This window comes from Lepidochelys kempii, chromosome 7 (assembly GCF_965140285.1).
Source record: "Lepidochelys kempii isolate rLepKem1 chromosome 7, rLepKem1.hap1, whole genome shotgun sequence".
Lineage (NCBI taxonomy): Eukaryota > Metazoa > Chordata > Testudines > Cheloniidae > Lepidochelys > Lepidochelys kempii.
The window spans coordinates 106437838-106450587 of record NC_136386.1 but is presented as its reverse complement, the minus strand read 5'-3'; the positions used below and the strand labels follow the sequence as shown (position 1 = coordinate 106450587).

General features: G+C 39.7%; 1 protein-coding gene across 1 annotated transcript in view; it reads left to right on the top strand.

Annotated features, from left to right (window-relative positions):
* Positions 1 to 12750, top strand: part of HTRA1 (HtrA serine peptidase 1) — a 50207-nt gene that overhangs the window by 23792 nt on the left and 13665 nt on the right. The window contains exons 2-3 of the mRNA XM_073354158.2: positions 4632 to 4731; positions 5126 to 5330. Coding sequence (XP_073210259.1) covers positions 4632 to 4731; positions 5126 to 5330 — 305 coding nt within the window. The remainder of the gene's footprint in view (positions 1 to 4631; positions 4732 to 5125; positions 5331 to 12750) is intronic.

Below are 12750 nucleotides of genomic sequence, written 5' to 3'. Positions count from 1 at the left end.
AGCAGAGCTTTACAGATGATGGTGCTGTGGTTCAGTGGGCAATGAATTTATCCAATAAGCAATACGAATCTCATTTAGATGAGATATTAATCAGCCATCCTTTATGCCCTGTTCTGATGACTGCCTAAAATGAAGTTCAGGAGCCTGTTGCACTTTGAGGAAGAGATTATGTGGTGATAACTCTGGTATCCTGGCCAACATTCTCTTTGTAATACAGATTCTTATGTCCAAACTGAGAATTGTCACTGTAGTTCAGTACGTAATTACTACTGCTTGCTATTGTCCAGTGAACAAATTGCTATATAAAGCACTTTGGGGGCTTCAAGTATTATGGTGATGTGGAGAAGCGAGGAACATATGAGACATTAAGGATGAGGGACGCAGTGCAGACTAGTTGGTATAGTGTCTTGTCTGTACAAGCCCGCTGGGAATCTTGGATGCCGATTTGCGTTGCTAATCTGTGCCAGAGTCCAAGCTGCTGCATCTTCACTTCTATTTTAGCCATGCTACTTAGATTAAAGCTAGCATGGGTATTCCCACCTGAGCTGCCATCACACCTCCGGTTGCAATATAAGATGTTAACCTAAAACTCACCAGACTTCCTGGGGCTTTCCTTTATTCTTCGTTTAAGAACAACCTGAGCCTGAGATCCCCCTTGAACTGACTGCTTCTAGGTTTTATATTTTCTCTGCAATGCTTCCCTCTCTTGCCTTAGAAATCATCTACTTTTTGTTCTTCTGAATTGTAATTAATGAGACTCCTCCATGTATGATGCTGGGGTGAGTCATCACAATAGTCCTGCATCTCTCACCAGGGTTCTAGAGTCTGATAAGTTATCACAGATACCTATGACAGGTTTCAGAGTAGCAGCTGTGTTAGTCTGTATTCGCAAAAAGAAAAGGAGTACTTGTGGCATCTTAGCGACTAACAAATTTATTTGAGCATAAGCTTTTGTGAGCTACAGCTCACGTCATCGGATGCAGTCAGAGCCAGAAGAGTTCCCAGAAGTCACCTACTACAGGACAGGCCTAACAAAGAAAATAACAGAACGCCACTAGCCATCACCTTCAGCCCCCAACTAAAACCCCTTCAACGCATCATCAGGGATCTACAACCTATCCTGAAGGACGACCCATCACTCTCACAGATCTTGGGAGACAGGCCAGTCCTTGTTTACAGACAATCCCCCAACCTGAAGCAAATACTCACGAGCAACCACACAACAGAACCACTAACCCAGGAACCTATTCTTGCAACAAAGCCCGTTGCCAGCTGTGTCCACATATCTATTCAGGGGACACCATCATAGGGCCTAATCACCTCAGCCACACTATCAGAGGCTCGTTCACCTGCACATCCACCAATGTGATATATGCCATCATGTGCCAGCAATGCCCCTCTGCCATGTACATTGGTCAAACTGGACAGTCTCTACGTAAAAGAATAAATGGACACAAATCAGACGTCAAGAATTATAACATTCAAAAACCAGTTGGAGAACACTTCAGTCTCTCTGGTCACTCGATTACAGATCTAAAAGTGGCAATTCTTTAACAAAAAAACTTCAAAAACAGACTCCAGCGAGAGACTGCTGAATTGGAATTAATTTGCAAACTGGATACAATTAACTTAGGCTTGAATAGAGACTGGGAGTGGATGGGTCATTACACAAAGTAAAACTATATTTCCGCTTGTTTATTTCCCTCCCCCTCCCCCCCCATTCCTCAGACGTTCTTGTCACTGCTGGAAATGGCCCACCTTGATTATCAGTACAAAAGGTACCCCCTCCCGCCCCCACTTTCCTGCTGGTAATAGCTCACCTTAAGTGATCAGTCTCGTTACAGTGTGTATGGTAACACCCACCCATTGTTTCATGTTCTCTGTATATATAAATCTCCTCACTGTATTTTCCACTGCATGCATCCGATGAAGTGAGCTGTAGCTCACGAAAGCTTATGCTCAAATAAATTTGTTAATCTCTAAGGTGCCACGAGTACTCCTTTTCTTTTTACAGATATCTATAGTATTATAAAACCACATTTTATTCTCATCTATTTGACAGATCAAAGAATTACAATATGAAGGAAATTTGGCTAGAAATTTACATTTTTATAAATTTATGTGCGTGAAAAAACAAGTTTGAAAGTAATGTTCTTAATTCTATTAGGGCAAAAATCTCTCACATATGGACAAAACTCAAATAATTAAGCTTTGTGTGGTTCGTGTAAAAAGAAGGGGATCCCTGTCACACAGGCAGAGCCTAAGACATTTCAGTAGTCCCTCCACACTCACTACTTCAGACCATGACATATTTAAACAGTTTTGGGGAAATGGGTCAGAACAACCAAAAAATTGTTTATGGAACCTTGCACTGCATTTACAGGGAATACAATATTTCTGCACTGAAAAAAAAATTAATGACTTACGTAAAACATAAATGGTAAAAATACTTTAAACACTTACAGTAAGGACAAATAGAGAGGAAGGGGAAATACGACATTATAGGATAAGAAGAGTCCCTTACTTTTTCTGTTTTACCATTTCTTTTTTGTGCTTTTGTAATGTGAGATCAGTGTATGAGATCAAACAGTCACATTGATGAAAACGAAGCAATTGTATTTGCCTCTAGGCACATGCAGAGAACACACGTCGTGTTCCCAACACTTCCGTACCAAGAAACAAGGCTTTGTCCTATAACTGTAGCAAGCTGTGGTTAAGAGACTGAGGTTAAAACAGTGGTGGCTAAGCTCTTACCACATGGGGTACAAAGGGCCACTAAAGATGCAGAGAGGCACCTACTAGGACTGTCAAAAGTGCCTTGGTACCAACGCCCATTGGAACCAATGGAAGTTAGGCCCCAGGTGCTTTTGAATATCTTGCTAGAGGCTACGTTCACAAGGGGAACTTAGTCACAAAGTGGCGGTTAGGCTCGAAAGTCTAGCGTTTAGATGCCAATGGCATTCATAAAACCATGACTCAGCTTTTGCCTAACCCTGTAGGTGCCTACTGTCCTCCAGGCACCTGTATTTCTGTTAGGGGAATGCACACAGTCCTGATACCCTCAGCAGCTCGGCACCTAACTTGTACCAAGCCATGGGAAGATTCACAAATTAGGAGATCCCCCTGCCTGTCTCACCTCTAGTACCTGATCTTATAAGTGTGCTTTGAACATACCTATCCCACGCAAAGGACAGCCAGCAGGAGTAGATGTGATGGTGCTGCATGTTGCTCCCCAAATTCCCAGTGCTTACAGCACTCCCCTGGGAGGTGGAAGACCTGGGTTCAAATCTGTCCTCTGCCTGATTCAGAGCAGAGATTTGAACCCAGCTCTCACATCTAAAAGGACTGTGCTATAAACACTGGGTGATAGGGTATTCTGGGATGTGAGATTCTCTCTGTCTCTCCTGTTGAAGCCATTCCACTTTATATGAAATACTTTAGTCACTGGGCCAGAGGGTAAGTGATAATGACTCTAGCCTGGTGGTTAGGGCACTTACCTAGGATGTGGGAGACCCAAGTTCATGTCCGGCTCCAATGACTAATTATTAAAAATAGAACCACTTCAGCAGGAGTGATTAAGAGATTTCCATACCTCAGTGACTGCGGTGCCCTTCTGCAATGTGGGAGACCCAAGTTCAAATCACATCAGGCAGACAGGGAATTGGTACCTAAGATCTTAGGTGAGTGCCCTGTACTAAAAGTTACCAGTAGGACAACACCCCCAGCCACTTCCTTTGGTCATTTTGTGAATCTAACACTTTAAAAATGCCCAATAGAAAATGATTTCAAAGTAGCAGCCGTGTTAGTCTGTATTCGCAAAAAGAAAAGGAGGACTTGTGGCACCTTAGAGACTAATATGTTAGTCTCTAAGGTGCCACAAGTCCTCCTTTTCTTTTTGCCAGTAGAAAATGTTTCAGATCAACTACATGCTTCATTCAACCCAGTATGGATTTTTTGATTCACTGGAGGGTTTTCTTTTGCAGTTTTCAGATTCAGTTCAACCCAAACCATTTAAAAAAAAAAATGGGCACTGTCAGTGAACCAAAAACCCAGTTATACTCCCAGCTCTACAGGCAATAAAGTTACAGCCAAGCCTTGTATGAAGGCATCAGGAGGATAGAGGCCAAATTAGGTAATCTCAAATATGAGTTAATATTATTACTTGTATTACAGCAGCCTCAACTGAGATTGGGGCACTGTTGTGCTGAATAGAACAGAGAAGGGTGAGAGGGGAAATGGAGGCACATAAATATGAACTGACTTGCCTACAGAGACCCAGAAGGTCAGTGGCAGAACTGGGACTAGAACCCAGGTCTCCTGACTTCCAGCCTAGTACTCTGTCCAATGGCTCTCTCCCCCTCTGGTGCAAGTGCATTGGATATAGAAAGAGATTCCATATCTATTCAGAATTTTCCATAGCCCCCTTTGCCCTATGAACTGGCTATGTTGCCAGTAAAGCTTTTCCCAAAAGTTAGGGGAATGGTTTAGGGCGGGAATCAGACTCAGAACTACAAGACTCTTGTTCCTTTTAAAAAGTCATCTCTGCCTAGTGTTTTTTAATACAAGTGTTTTGCAACAATTCTTCTCCTGCCATTTGAAGAACAACATGTGTTTTCTGTGTCTATTCTCAGGCCAGGAAGATCCGAACAGCCTACGGCACAAATACAACTTTATTGCAGATGTGGTGGAGAAGATAGCCCCTGCTGTGGTTCATATTGAATTGTTTCGCAAGTAAACAAGATATCCAGTTTTGATTTATATTTCTGTAGCTCTCAAGGATTAAACTTGCCAGAATTGGTTAATATACTGATATATATAAAAGAAAATGACGCTGTTTTCAAGATATTTATTCATGATAATAAATATTTGTTACATTTAAGTAATATAGTATGTTTCACTTTTTAATATTTTTGCCACATATTTTGAAGATAGTAGACTAATGCATGTCCAATTAAATGTTAACGGATATACTTAATAAATTATACTAAATTTTCTAAAATATTTTTAAAAGTGCCAAATACTTGTTGGCAGTCTAGGAACGAAAACAGTAATCACAAATGATTTGTCATCTCTGAAGAAAATTCAGGTTGTTCAAACTTAAATGTTTATTTCCCATATTTTCTAGGCTTCCTTTTACAAAGAGGGAGGTTCCTGTTGCTAGTGGTTCAGGCTTTATTGTCTCAGAAGATGGACTAATAGTGACAAATGCCCATGTAGTTACCAATAAACATAGGGTAAAAGTGGAGCTGAAGAATGGTGCAACATACGAAGCCAAAATTAAAGATGTTGATGAAAAAGCAGATATTGCACTAATTAAAATAGACACTCAGGTGAGTCAAGACATTGTCAGTTTCTCTTGCTACATTATATTATTTCCAAAAGTGATGGTTAATTGTAATGTTTACAGAAAACACAGCTTAATGGCATGGACCATAATGTATCTGTGTGATCTGACAAGATGAATAGATTTTTAAAAGCTGTGTCACAGTGAATTTTGGTAGTTACGTTCTTCTGTACAAAAACTCTGTACATTATAAAAGCAAGGGTATTTGGCCTCCCAAAAAGAAAAGTATAGTTTACTAAATGGTTAACCCAGGCTAGTGTAATCATTAGAGCCAGGAGAGGAAGTTTGTCTTCTGGCTGGTACGGGGCTATAGCAGTACATATCTCATGTACATATTGTGAAATTGTCAATTAGAGTTTATAAAACATGTTGACATCCTCAGAACATGCTATATTAACACCAAATGTTAAAATGGACAATATTTATATTTGGTACCATGTTTTATAAAAATTTGCTTAAAATATACCCAGATCAAAAGCATTCTTTGGGAAGAATACTGAGTCACTCTTCCATTGAATGTGGACTTGTGAATAAAGCAAAGGCATGATTTTCAACACTATTCTTCCTATCTGCAAAAATGCTACATTTTATTTGAACTTAATTGTATAATTTAAATGTTGCTGGATTCAGATGATTGCTTGAGATGCTTATCATACTGTTTACTTGTTTGGGCTTCCTATTTAAATGAACTTCATACATCCAGTGTAAGAAGGCAAACCATATTTAGGAAGAATATTAACATAAATACAGCAGGCAAGTAGGCATCATCTGAAACACATGACTCAAAAATGTGTAGCTCCTCCAGTGTTTTTAGTTCTAATCTATTCCACATCAAGGTCAGAGGATTTCAGTCCAGAGTTCATTAAAATAGCCGACATCAGTCAACTCGGAACTCTTGTCTAATTCATCCTATGAAATGATACAACATGCTTTCCCTACCTATAACATTTAAAAGTTCCTTTTGCTCTTACCAGCAGCTTGCCTGCAAAATCTTTACTGTACCCAAACATTCTTTCCTGTGTCTTTCTGACTTTCACTGGATCAAATGACTATGACATACACATACAGACGTTGTTTCACTCCATACTTGCAGGTACAGTTTGGCTTCACCTTCATTTGCGTATCTACCAACTTAATCTGAGAAGTCTTAAATTCTTCTTTGTACATTTATGGGTTAAGATAATCAAATGCAAACCTGTTCTTTGGAAATAGTGGCAGGGCAATGGGAAGGAGGCAAGGGGATACTATAGGTGAGAACAGACACTGTCAAGTCGAGTGAGATGGGAGAAGGAGAAGATAACAGGAAAAGAGGAAGTGTGAGCAAATAGAATGATAATGTAATGGAAAGGCAGGACATAGGCTATAAAATGGTGGGAAAGGTGGCAGGGCAGGAGTAAGAGACGGAAAAGAGGATGGTGAGAAAAAGGCGTGGCGAAGATGATGAGGTAGGTGGAAGAGGAGAAGAAAGGAAAGAGAAGACAATGGAGAGGAGTGGCAGGATGTGAGGTGGGGCGGACTGAGTTTTCTCAGGACAGGTTCTTTCCACTGCCACTGCCACCCACACCTAATAGATATGACTCCTGGATTTCATTAGCACTTGCAGGGAGTGAGATTAGAGTAGTTTTAGAAAAGAAAAATACTCAGCTCTGCAGAGCCACACATGCTAAACGTTGTAAGGACTTGCTCTGCAGAACAGTTTGATGGTGGTCCATGGAGAACTAGCTGGCTGGCTGTTCTTATTTCCAGCTGCTTCTACAACTCTCTAGGGTGGTGGGCTGCCTAGGAAGGAAGAGCCTGGAGGCTGTAGAAGCAGCTGGAAACAAGAAGAGTGGGAGGCAGTCTCGCTACATAAGAACATGAGTTTATGGTCCCTTGGAGTAGATAAATAAGGAAATGGCAGATGAGCATATCTGCTAGCTAAGTGCCGGGGTCTCTTTGGGGTTTGTACATTGGTTTTTAGAAAGAGGAAAAAAAGAGATGCATGAGTACAGTATGCTCCTAAAACATAAAGCACAATAATTCTAGTTATATACAGCAGGAAGTTAACTTGTTTGGATATCCTGACAGAGGTTATCCATGATTTTTATTACACCTTAGTTACAATTCATAGCTAGTAGATTATTTCATCAGTGCCATTTTTTAAAAAAATGTTTGCACAATGTCCACAAACAGTTTATTCCAGTTCATTTTTTGCAACTTTCTCCAGCAAATAATTGTTGATCAACTGGTAACTTGCAATTTGCTATTCCAAATTCATGGTATGTTACGCTGTCCAAGCAGGGAACAGAAACAATACCATGTGACTTATGTAATTCATCAGTACATTGTGCATTTTGAATTTTATATTTAATTATAATATACCCAAATTGTTCTGTGTTGGTTAGTTACATAAGGCACATGGTATTGTCTGTTTGGTGGTTAGATGACTTGTGTAGCTAACACCGTATAGCACAGATAGTAACACTGACAATTCGCAATCTAATGTATATATTCTAATTTATAGGCTGTTTGGGGCACGAACTGTCTGCACTATGAGTTGTACAAACACACAGCAGAAGTGGGAACCCAATCCTGACTGAGGCCTCTAGGTGCTTCCATTTGTTGTCCAAATAATAGTACATTTGTATTTGGTGAACATCAAGCTAAAAATTCATTCTTCATCAGTGTTCATGCTGAGAAGCTTGAATGATGATGGAATGTGAAAATAAAAAGGTCACAAATGCAGTCAACTAAAAAAATTGACTTTCAATCTGAATATTCATGAAACACTTTCATTTATGCGCACAACTAGTGTTTATGTATCCTTTTGCATTTAAATGTCACGCAACCTTTAGATCCGTAAAAGCCGTTTAAAAATCTCAAATTTACTTTAGTCAAATTTATTCAGATTTTAACTGATTTCTTGATTAAAGATTCTGCTATAATCCTTTCAAATCCTGATGTGACATGAAAACACCCATCCAACAATTTAATTTCTAAGCCGGAGGTAACCTACCTTCCTTTAGATAGATCATTTGAAGACGACATCAAAGATGAAGAATAAACTGTGTTCTGCCCTAGCATGTTAAGGCAGGCTCTGAAAGGCACAAAAATGTGTCTGTGGCAGAAACAGATAGACCTGAGGTATGAGTCCAGGTTACCAGTTGGTATTCCCAAAATAGTTAAGTTCTTGCAGCAATGTGCATGCTATTTTCCTTTAAACAATTCACTTCTGACTGAAGACAGACTGGTTGAAGTAATGTGGCTTTTTTGAGTGGAATAGGAAATTAGATAGGATATTAGGCACCAGTAGAATGGAACTGGTTTTCACTGACTGACCTATTTCTCTATTGAAAATCTACTTGAAATCAGTGAGAAACAAATCTCTTTGGGGGTTTTCTTCTTCTGCCCATTAATTATGTTATGGCCTAGAAAAAAAGAAACCTTGCATTAATAAGAATGTCTATGGTCAAATACAGTTAAATTACTAAAGCATTAAAGATAGGAAATTAAATCAGAGCCAACCCCAGAAAAGCCCCCAAACAATATATAATATTTGGGAAAATAATTCCAAACTCATGATACTCAATGGAAGAGAGAGATTTGGAAAGCAGTAATGCTGAAAAAGGTCTAAGGTCTAGTCTACACTAGGGGCGGGGGGGCGAGCAATCTAAGTTACACAACTTCAGCTACGTGAATAATGTAGCTGAAGTCGACATACTTAGATCTACTCGCCTCTGGTGTCTTCACTGCGGTAGGTCGACTCCGCCTGCACGTCTCGCTCCGCTGGAGTATCGGAGTCGATGGGAGAGCGCTTGGCGGTCGATTTATCGCGTTTTCACTAGACACAATAAATCAACCCCAGCTGGATTGATCGCTCTGGAGGTAAGTGTAGACATGCCCAAAGAGTGGTAGCAGACAGCTTACCGAATATGATCTTGTGATGTAATAAGACCCCAGAAAAAAAAAAAGGCAGCCGCGCTGCACTTCTGAGCCTGCGCAGGCAGAAATTCTGTTCCAGACTGGAGGAGCAATAGTGCACTGGTGAGACTGCAGCTCGAATGCAACATCTCAAAATTGTTGCCAAATTGGATGGCATTCTGAGAACAGCAACAAAATGATTTATGAGCTAGATGGCTGAACTATGTCGAGTATTTTCAGAGAAATATTTACGGTTTGGTTAAATGATTGCATATAGCTGCCTTCAAATATTTGGAAGTTGTAAATGCCAAGAAAGGAGAAGCTTTTGGGGTGGTCTAATGGGTAGTAACTGGGACAGGCATAGCACAGGAAAAGTAAGGTTGCATAACAAGTTGTTTCCTAATGACGGGGTTGGTTAGATTGTCTTCAGCAAAACCAAACTGGGCAAAGCACTTGGGATTGTTGGACTAATCCTGTGCTCTGTCAAACAGTGGAAGCAAAAGCATGATTGCTGCTCAGTGTCAAAACTGAGGCGAGCCCCTGATGACTGTATGCCCTAGAAGTGAACTCGGTGGCAGGTTTCTCAGCTCACTCCACAAGGGAGCAATGTGGGTGGGCCGCGGGTGTACACTCTGGGAGCCAACCCCACCACAGAGAAGCCCAACACTGGTCTGCTTACGCTATTCTCTGTAATTGCAGCTATGACATGGCTACATGGGCTCAGTGTTCTCGTTTCTCAGTACCACCCCAGTCATTTGGGCTTTGCTTCATTGACAAGATTTGGCCCATAAACTAGGGAGCAATGTTGCATTGGCAGAAGGAAATGGGTAGATTACATTATGAAAGAAAATACAGATGAAAGACCTTTAACTTCCTTCAAACCTACTCATTACAGGGCTTTAAAGTAAATCAGAACTTTTGCCCTCATTTCTCTCTCCTTTTTGCCTGCCTTTCAATCAGATTTCACTTTCCTTGGAGCACCACAGGTTGTCAGTGTGCAGAAGGGATTTGGCTTTCTCTGTGTGCACAAACTGGAGGAAGCAGAAAAGCAATTTTTTTCTATTTATGCATAAATATTTTAATAGCCAGCATCTTTGAAAACAAACTAATTGAGCTTCAGATGTAAGTGACTTTTAAAAACATGTGGAATCAATGCTTATTTTACTTGAAATACAAAACTGAATACTATAAAGCTTCCTTGCAGGAGTCTACCACTAGAAAACCCTCATGGTAGTTCCAGGAGATCTTAAATGACACACACAAATGAAAGATGGTGGCGGGGGTCAGCGGGAGGAACAAAGGCAATCCGTGAAGTGCTTTCAGGTGGCAGCGTTGGTGATTTATTGTTTTTAGATTGCAATAATACCCACCACATGCTAGGCTTTATCAAACAGAGAAGAGTTTCCTGCAATATTTGTATGAGAATCTAGGAGTATGTTCACTGGGGATGGATCTGGGGACATGTCTTTTATCAGTTCCTTTGTCAGTAGAAATTAGGGTGTGGTGTTTTTTGTTTTGTTTTTTTAAATATATTGAACGCAATGTGAAAGATTTCTATGAAAATACAACCATGTAGCATGGGCTACTTTCTTTCTAAGACCCACTGTTTGCCAAAACAACAAAGCAAGATGCTTTCAATTAAAGGTTCACAAAAAGAACAAAGTATATTAAGCTGTCTCTGCTGAGAGACCCATAAGAATAAGAAATTCCAATGGACTGTATGTTTCACAGTTCTTGTAACACTTTTCTTTAAAAGGAAACAAGTGAAATACAAGTACAAATTTCTTCAAATCCGAGCATCTCTCTTTTCCCCCAATATTTAATTTCCGCCTTATCAAGTTCCCCCTTGCCTTACTACTTTCCATCTTTTTTCACTTCCTTTTTCTCCTTCCCTATCTTAAGACTTGATCTTTCCTTTTCACCTTTTTCTTGTTTTTTTTATCAACATAATCATTTGTTCGGATGCTGAACCTGCAGTTATCCTAGCGTAGAGGATGAGTATACTGGATGCAGTTGTGCTCCTATTTCAGTATTGATTGTATTATATGTTTTAGGGTTAATGTTTATATGTTGTTAGATGACCTAAATCCCAATGACATCATGAAATATTATTTGTCCTTTGTGCAAGCTCATCAGATTTTATCTGATGGAAATTTTTTAAAATATGTGAAAATACTACAAGCTGTGAAACTATCCAAAATTGGAAGTATTTTGTTTTCTTCGGCATTTTGTCAAGGAATTCATCGATTGTAAAGGACATTTCTTGTTTTAATATGGTAAGGCCTTTGTATTTTTTGGTGTAATTTATTCTGCAAGTTTAATTGAATTCCATATTTATAATAGAAAGGCAGTTCCCAAGACTTTCAGAGTTGTATCTTTTTTTGCAAAAGTTGAAGTGACAGCTGAATTTGTAGATGCAAATATACAAGCATCTGTTTCTTTTCCACTTAAAAACAAATTAAGGGACTATATGTCACATCTCAGCATAAATCAGAATGTTGTCCCGTCTTCACTGATTTACGGAGCTCCAAAACCACTGAGTGCAGATTCATCACATTCCTTCTGTGAATTTAGCAGATTCTAGAATAAAAAGAGAGAAGTCAACATGCTTTTCCCCACCCAGCTGCATTCACGTGTCTTATGGTTTAAGTTCTAACTGAAATATCCTTGTATGTTTCTGGTTGGACTGTTATCTCTTATGTTTTTAACCCCAGTGTACTAGGCAAATTCTGACTGATTATTACAGTCTGCCTGTCTAGATTCCCTGCCCTTAGTTTCAGGGTGCAATCCTTATCTGGTACAATTTGGCAAAATTCCATTGACTTAAGTTGGTGTGGCTCCATAGCCAGTTTACACCAGCTGAGGATCTGGCTATCAGGGTACAGAGTTTGTCATCCTTGCGATAAAGTTACCGTTGGGTAGTGTTACTGTGCATAGTTGAACAGCTGCTGAAATCCACAGAAGAGAGAGTTGCATTTCAGTGGTGAATGAAAGTAGTGGGATATAAACTTAGTCCTGTAAATCTACTGTGGAACTCAAATTATACTCAGTGGAAGTTCTGTGTACCACGAGTTTGTAGGGTTGAACCCATAGCCTGTAAAATGTGCAAAGTAGTGGGATGAAAAGTGCTAAGATATTATTTCTAACTGATGGTTTATCCTATGAGAAGGTATAATCGTGAATTATGGGTTTACATGGTTAGTCATATGTTAGTTTGCAGACTGTGTACTCGCATGTTTATACTGTTGTGTTACCAGAGTTGCCCGAGGTCACACAGTGAGTCATTGGCAGAGGTGGGATTAGAACTGGAGTGTTTAGCTTTCAGCCATGTGCTTTATTCACTGCATTATGCTGCAAAGCAGATGCGTTAATGCTGGATTTTAATTAATCATCATGGCATATCTGTAGTTAATTTGAAGTGATTATCTCCGATAGACTGTTTTGTGACAGTAAGCTGATCTACGACCTGCTGGTGATAGATAAAAAGAAAAATGAATCAATTTATT